This window comes from Aplysia californica, unplaced genomic scaffold (genome assembly GCF_000002075.1).
Source record: "Aplysia californica isolate F4 #8 unplaced genomic scaffold, AplCal3.0 scaffold00029, whole genome shotgun sequence".
Classification (NCBI taxonomy): Eukaryota; Metazoa; Mollusca; class Gastropoda; order Aplysiida; family Aplysiidae; genus Aplysia; species Aplysia californica.
Genome location: NW_004797299.1, coordinates 1,780,794 through 1,789,065, shown reverse-complemented (window position 1 = coordinate 1,789,065; position 8,272 = coordinate 1,780,794). Strand labels below are relative to the sequence as shown.

Below are 8,272 nucleotides of genomic sequence, written 5' to 3'. Positions count from 1 at the left end.
TGTGTACGATGCGCAATAGAGTTTAAATGACTTCATCTCTTCTGGAGAGGCCCGAAGATTGTCGTGGACCCAGTTTGGGCCTGATGTTGTGTAGTTAACTTGTTTTTTTTCTTTTTTCCATTGAGTCTCCCACAGACTGGAGGTGAAAAAAGATGGCGATCATGTGGCCTCCTTCGGCAAACGTCTCGTGTATAAAGGTCTCCAGGTGATCCAGAGTAGCTCGTGTTTTCCCGAATCCGCACTGGAGACCGCTCAGCGAGCTCGTCGTCTCTAGACCACATTTTTTCTATAAGTTTGCACAGACAGCTCGTTAGTGCTATTAGTCTGGATTTGGATGGGTGTGTGCAGTCTTTTGCTAGCATGAGTCACAGTGTTTGTTTGTTTGATTGATTAAAGAGAAGCAAATCGGCACAATAATGGTGCTGGGGAAAAGTAAGACAAACAGACAGAAACAACAGAGGGGAAAGTAAAGAAGTAGGACCTACCAGTGGCGCCCTCCAACCATTTCAGTCGAGACAGACTGACATATTCACTCAATGTATGAGTGCAACTGGAAGCAAGACAATTCTTAATGACACATTAACACTTGAATGCTTTTTGCAAGCTCCAAATAAAGTGACAAGTTGAAAACAAGTATACTCAATATCAATGTTGTTTATTTTAAGAATAAATACAAATTTACAACAGATCTAGATTACACAAAATAAAAAGTACAATCAATTTTGTTTAAGTAGACAGTCAAAGAAATCACACTGGTTCCATGAAATCCAGAACTAGTAAAAGTGGAATTTAAGAGTAAACGCTCAAATTACACTAGGACAGTTGCTGCAGGCTCTCCATGACAAAAGAACTCTACTTGATTCTTAATTTATTGCCTAACACTTTTGTAAAATGTTCTTGTCTCATTGCTAGCACCAACAGAAAATGAGTATAATTTGCAAAATTATTCCATCATAGAAAAAGAAAGCTTTGTTTACAAGTGTAATAATATGTGTTATCCCGAGATGGACAGTTTTTAGTTTAGTATAGTATGGGGTTTTACAGCGCCCGCAACTGCATAAGGTGGTCAGTGATATTGGCCTGGATAGATTTCTCTAACTAATTTTTCATTCTTACTTTTTAGTTTAGTTTAAGTAAGTTTTACAGCGCTCGCAACCGCAAAAGGTCATATGAGCGCGCAAAAAAAGTTGATTCTTTTCGCAACTGTATACTGATTCCGGTCAACACCTCTACTAAAATGCTAAAAATTTAATGTAAATAAATTCTTAATTTAAAATACCGTTTTAAATAACATAAAAATTTTTACACAATCTGATTCAAAATTTTCCAAAAAGGCCAGCGGCCTATACAAAATGAAGGATTCTGTTGGGATCAACGACGGAAAACATATCTTGCAATTTTTTGCATCTAAAATATTTCCTTCAGTCCTCTCCAAAATCTAGACATTCTTTTAAAATATGTGTCTAATGGTAAACGGTTTCTCATCTCCCTGAAGGAGGTCTCCTATGTGTCAGGGACCTGTGTCTGATGTGTAATCGAGTAAAAATGACTTCGTCTCTTCTGGAGAAGCCCGAGGATTTTGGGGTCCCAGTTCGGGCTTACTGTAGTGAAGATTGTTGTATACTTGCTTTTTCCAATGAGTCTCCCACAGACTGGAGATGTAGTTTTTTACTTATTTTTTAAATTAGTCTGTGGGAGAGTGTTCGTAGTTGATCCCAACAGAACGGACAAGGATTCTTTCGCCAGGAGGTCCACTTGCTCATTTCCTTGGGTGCCCACATGGCTAGGTAGCCATGTGAACACGATACTTTTGCCGGTTTCAGCCAAAGCGTGTATTTTGTTGTTGTAACCTAGCCTATTTTTGGGTATAAGAGAGTGTAGTTTGTAAGTGAGGGGATGCAAGACAGAGAGTCAGATAGGATAAGGAATCAATTCTCTTTGTACAGTTAAACACAGATAATACCTACACTTAGAAGCAGCCTCATGTCAACATATTATACATACAAACACACTTTACTTAGAAAAAAACAGGTACAGTTAGTACCTCATTTTATTTTTGCTAACACAGAACAAGCAAAAAATCCTCTCCAGAATCCAAGTAAAAAAGACAAATTATTTTGGTGCACTAGATAAATAACTCGGCTACTGAACAAGGGAAACAAACAAAAATCATTATGACATACAAACCAAAATTCTCAGTTTTTCTTATAATTTTCTGTCATATATACATTATGTACAACAAAATGAAACAAGATAAGATTAAATGTAAATACAAATATGTAATATGTGTGGCCGTCTGGGATAATCTGCCGGAAGTCGCTGGCTCTAGTTTTGAGCCAGGAGCTTCTAAAGTCAAATTTCATAATTTTGGTCACATCTGAGTTACTATCATGATTGGTTTCTTCACTGCCAATTTCTTTTTAATCTTATTCTTAAAATCAACTTAGAAATGTGTTTACAAAGTGTAATTTGAAGCCACCCTAAATAAGACTTTCAGCCCCTCCCTGATATTACTAATAAGATACAGGCTGGCTCTAATATATATATATAGCTAAGCTTTATTTTAGTAGGGAAGGTCACCGGCGGGGAGGCTCCCAGTGTCAAGGAGCTCGTGCTACAACACACAGCCAGCAGGGTTTTTTTTTTAGTAAGAGTATTGCGGCGCTCGCAACTGCAAAAGGTCATATGAGCGCGCGAAAAAAAGTTGGGTTCGGTTCGCAAGTGGAGGATCCTAAGGACGAGTCTGTCGACAAGGGATGGAAAGAAGAGGATACACACTGGTCAACCAGTGCATGCATGAGATCTCCGATAAGAATGAGACCTCTGTGGAAGAGGATGCAATGGCCACTAGACAATGGAAGACGACAAAGCACCCAACCTGGCTATTACGAGATAAAACAGCGATATTACCTCAAGGAATAGAGTAAGTTCATAAAATTAGAAGAACCACTGAAGATCGCTACATTAGATGTACGAGGAGAGAGAAGCATTAAGGGTGGATGGACCAAGATGACGACAATGAATGTACACTCGGACTACAAGAACGAACAGCGACATGGCAGGTAATACGAAGTTAATTTTACAGGAACTACTCAAGATAGGAACACTAGATGTACGGGGATTATAAAACCATAAGAAATAAACAGCAGTGGTAAAAAATTTCGGGTCTGAAAAGTTAGATGTAATAGGTTTACAGGAAACTCATTTATCAGAGTTAGATCAAAACGAGTTATCAAAGCAATGGGGTAGCGTTATACACTCTTGTCGCAGGAGTAATAGGAGTAAAAGCCTTGTTGCTCTTTTTAAGAGCCAGGCATCTGAACAAATACCGACCCGAATTTCGGGTAGGACCAGTTGTGTCAAAGGTTCCCAGTATGCTTTCTGCACGACAGGTCATGCAGAGATCAATATTGGCCATGGTGGAAAAGATTACCTCTGTCGGCACAGCAGTTCAAGAAACACCAGGATGCTTCTAAAATGTTGAAGCAGGCTGGGACTGTGGGGGCAAAAAACACTGACGACCTCCAACTCGATACTACCAGAGCAGAGGCGGAGTTTGTTCGTACACTTGCTTGCGCAAGCAGTTCATTTTTATCAGCTGATAAATGGATGTCCACTCTTAAGGTAGGGACCTTTTTTTAAAAATAGCTAAATACAAAATTCAAATATTTATAAGTCTAGACTTTTCTAAGTCAGGCTTTGTTTGTTCGTTGGGTTTTTTTTTTTGGTATCTAAAATCTTAAGTACTAATATCTTAATATGTGTATAACCAATTTTTTCTTTAAATAGATCTAGCCTAGCTTCTGGTCCCTATAAATTGCTTAATGATAATGCATAGAGTGGGTATAAATAATAACCTAGTCTACAGTTATTTACGAGACATAACAGGTTTTTACCTCCCATTGCAACTTTACAGCTTAGATATCGTCGGCCAAGAATTCTAATCATCTAATTCCAAGACTTTCTCAAAATGCGTTTTTCCTTAAAATACATCAACACGACGAATGGCTACGTCCTATTAAAATCCCGAAAAATTTTGACCAAAAAAAATTCGACTGGCTTCCATGACAGAAAAATTCTAACAGTCTATTTCGTTTAGGTCGCCCGCCATAGTGGATCACAGCGATAACGCATTGCTCCGAAGGAGGCGTTTGACTATGTTTGTACTTTGTCCTGAAAAGGCTGCTTTTATTAAAGGGTTGGTCGACTGTCGAGCCTTTGGAGAAAAAGGAGGGAGAAAGCAAAAGGTCAAGTTTCATGAAGTACCATCTGCGGGTGAATGGGGCCAGAGTCAAAGTGTGAAAGGCTTTCTTTCTGAGTACAACAGGACTCTGTAACTGGTGGGCTCACAATGTAATCACATGTGGGTTTGGTATAGCAGACGGAGTGGTTCCAGTTCAGAGAGAAAGGGCGAGGGTGGAGACTACAGAATCAAAAGCACTTAAACAGTTTCTTCGCGATCTGTCCAAGTTGCCATCTCACTATTGTCGGAAGGACTCCAGTAAGTTACACTTGGAACCTGTTTTCCAGAGCTTATAGGCAGTGTACCGCCGTTTGTATAAGAAAAGTATGAGTCGGGGGAGGGGGGAAGGTGGTGGGGTGTTAGGGTACTTTTTACCTTCAAATTTAAGGAAGAGTTCAATGCTATGAACCTGTCATTGTTCCATCCTCGAAAAGACAGGTGTGATCTTTGTGTAGGCTTTGAGGAGGGAAATGTGGAAGAGGGTGCATACAATCAGCACTGCTTGAGAGCTAAACTTGCACTAGATTGGCCATGGTGGAAAAGATTACCTTTGCCGGCACAGCAGTTAAAAAAACACAAGGATGTGCGTATGATTGTTCATTTGCATATGTGACCTACTTATTTGGTATCTAAAAATAGAAGAAAAAAAACTTTTATCCCTCATCTTTACATAGGCAAAGAATGAAAAAAAAACTGCGCGTCTTTTGTTGACTGCTGTTTGCCTTTGATCTGCATCACTTCAACTCTTGAACAGCTTTCGGAGCCTTTTGTTGTACGCCTTTTGTCTGATAACAATGGCATTGCCTTCTGGTTTCGAGGTATTGGATCTCAGTAATCCCTCTGTGCTGAGAAGTTTGTTGACTGATGGGCCCAGTGGGTCATTCATCACCGAGTTTTTGTCAGTTGTCGACGCCGACTCTGACATAGAGGAGCCTGCTGAGTCGCCATCTTCGACTCAGAGCAACGTCCCTCCCATCAATCGAAGACGACCCGATGAGGAGGATAACGGCAGGGAGAAGGAAGAGAACAGAGCGTGGAGAGAGGGATCGTCAACCCCAATCAACTTTTCGTTCACTGGAGACCCCAGTCTCCGAGTGGAAATGGAGCCAGATGCAACTCCATTGACTACCTGAGCCTCATGATCAACAGGACGATGATGGAGTCCATCGTCACAGAGACAGACAGGTGATTTGAGTGTCTGTGAGAGAGAGAAAGAGAGAGAGAGAGAGAGAGAGAGAGAGACAAAGAGGGAGAGACAGAGAGAGAGCGAGCGAGGTGATGAGTAGTATAGATGGGAGTGTTTTTATCTTTATTTTTCAGATATGCTGCCGACACTTTGCAGGACAAGGAGGCGAGTCCTTCTTCCCGTTTCAAAAGCCGGGTGGACGTGACCGTCAAGGAGATGTGGGTCTTTTTCGAGCTAGTGATAGCCATGGGCCTCGTCGTCATTGACGATCTCGACGAGTACTGGAGCGAGGACGAGATCTTCAGCCTGCCACTGTTTCGATCGATAATGAAGTGGGACCGTTTCTGCCTGATTCTGTCCTTCCTTCATGTTTGCAACAACAGGGAGCAGGTGCCACAAGGACAAGCTGACCAAGACCCGTTGTTCAAGATCAGAAACTTTGTCACCAGCCTGAAAGACAACTTTCTTCGTGTGTTCAAGCCGGGAAGGAACATCGCTTTAGATGGGGCCACGGTGGCTTGGAGGGGTCCTCTTGCCTTCCGGGTTTACAACCCAAACAAGCCAGACAAGTCCTGCATCAAAGATTTTGAACTGTGTGACAGCGCAACGGGCTACTGCTCCAACCTGGAGTTTTCCACCGGGAAGCAGGACAGTTCAACGTTCGGAGCCACGTACGACGTCGTTGACCAACTCAAAACGCCTTTCCTCGGCTGTGGTCGTGTCTTGTACGTGGATAACTACTACACAAGTCACGACCTCTTCACTTCTCTGAAGAACCAGCGCACTCTGGCCTGTGGAACTCTTCGACTGAACAAAAGACATGGCCCCTCCGAAGTATATGCTCCCGAAACCGAAGAAGGGCGACCCCTCAGTCAGCCTCACTAACGGCACTTTCAACTTGCTGAGGTTCTTTGACAAGAGGGAAGAGAATGTGCTGACCTCAGCGCATAATGACAACATCGTTACCACAGGCCGCACAAACCCCGTCACCAGGGAATTACCTAGCTGTTGCCGAGTACAACAAATACATGGGAGCGGTTGATCGGAGCGATCAGATGGTCAGCTACAACGCTTTCAAGCGACAGACTCGGGGGAAGTGGTGGAAGAAGGCGTTTCCCCATAAGTTTATGCTGGGCGTCCTCAACGCTTTCATCGTGCACTAAGTGCACAAAGCTACTTCTGCTAAGAAGTTTACCCACCGCAATTTCCCCCAGGAGCTGGCCAAGCTTCTGATTTCCTTCATGCCCACCCCTCTCAGCAACACCACGAGTCCCACTGAGCTCCGGGAATCCGCACTTCTCCGCCTGACAGGTCGTCACTTTGCTGAACTCATCGTACCCAAGCCAGGTGCCAAGGTTCAGAACCCCCCAGAGTGACTGCGTCGTATGCTCAGAAACTGGGAAGTGCAAACACTCACGCTATGAGTGCCCATCATGCAAAGTAGGCCTGCATATCACCCCTTGCTTCAAAATTTACCACTCTTGCAGGGACTATAATATAAGCGTGGTTTGAAGAGGAGGCAGCAGCAGCTGGAGTGAACAGTCCCCCCCCCCCCCAAACAGCCCTTTTTAGGACTACTCCTAATGGGGTGAGACAGTCCCAAGCCAGCAACCTGGTTATAAAACTGATATTCAGTGCCAGGGACTGAGAGGGGGAGAATATTTTTTTGTTTCTTTTTCAGGTTTGTGCTATTCAAAGTGGATTACTATTACTGTGGTGTGTTTCTGATGGTTAAAAAAATGATTTATTTGCCAAGGTAAGTCACATAAGTAGATCTTTGTCTTTAATTTTTGTCCAAATACCTGTAAAACTTGAAAATTCAAATTTCTAACCTGTGAAAAAAAAACACATAAAAATATTTTCCATCATTATAAGTATTATTTTTTAATGTCTCATTATATCAGCTTTCAGAAAGTATATGGTTTTAGTCTTTTATCATTCATTTAGCCGTAAATGGTCAATTTTCAGGAGCAGGAAAAATCTCAGCTGATAGCTCTGCCGTCTGCCACACCCCCATATTTGTAAACAACCGGCCGTGGCGACCGGGCATTTCTGGTGGTTCACTTCCGGTAACACGGTGAGCGTTTCCAGGGCTAATATTGCTGGAGGAGCCTCCCTTTGGCTCTCAGACATCGCAATTCGAGCTGCATACATTTATATATGCCCTCTATTTAGCTTATAGAGGTGAATTCTTTTGTTCTTGCTTTGATTTTTGTACAAAAGAGAGTAATTCAAGATGGCGGACAGACAAGAGCCCCCATCTTCTGTTCATTAGAACCCTTTCCTTATATTGTGGAAGGTAAAAAAAACAAAAGGAACACATTCTGTTGTAAAAAAGTCTAACAAATTCTTGTTGTTTGTTGTAATTACTCTACTATTTGGTTACTGCCTAGTTTTCATTGTGAGAACAAGCCTAAACAACATTTTTTCTACCACGAAACACATACTTCTTTTACATGTGTTGTATCAGGTGTAGCCTTACACGCTCATTTGTTTTGATTACACTATTATTTTGGGTTTCTATTACAATAATAAGATAGTGTTGTCCATTACAGTTTTGATTTTGCACAGCAAGTGCAGTACTCGTCCGACCCACTTCAGTCAGGGCCCACTTACTTCAAGACCCCCAGGAAGTGTGGGCTTTTCGGGATCCACTGTGAAGCATTATCTAAACAGATAAACTACTCGATAGACGAAGCGTGTTCGCCCGGCAAAGGTGCTGACTGTGTGATTTCCCTGCTTCACCACTTCCTTAGCAACTATGGACTTGGTGAAAAGGATCTCCACATTCATGCTGACAATTGTTCGGGACAGAATAAGAACAGCGTGATGATGAATTACCT

At 42.2% G+C, this 8,272-nt stretch overlaps 1 protein-coding gene across 1 annotated transcript; it reads left to right on the top strand.

Moving 5' to 3' along the window:
* Positions 1–5,534: 5,534 nt before the first annotated feature.
* Positions 5,535–6,314, top strand: LOC101853759 (piggyBac transposable element-derived protein 4-like). The gene has a single exon (XM_005091421.1). It carries the CDS (start codon positions 5,535–5,537, stop codon positions 6,312–6,314), a length of 780 nt encoding a protein of 259 aa, XP_005091478.1.
* The last annotated feature ends 1,958 nt before the right edge of the window (positions 6,315–8,272 follow it).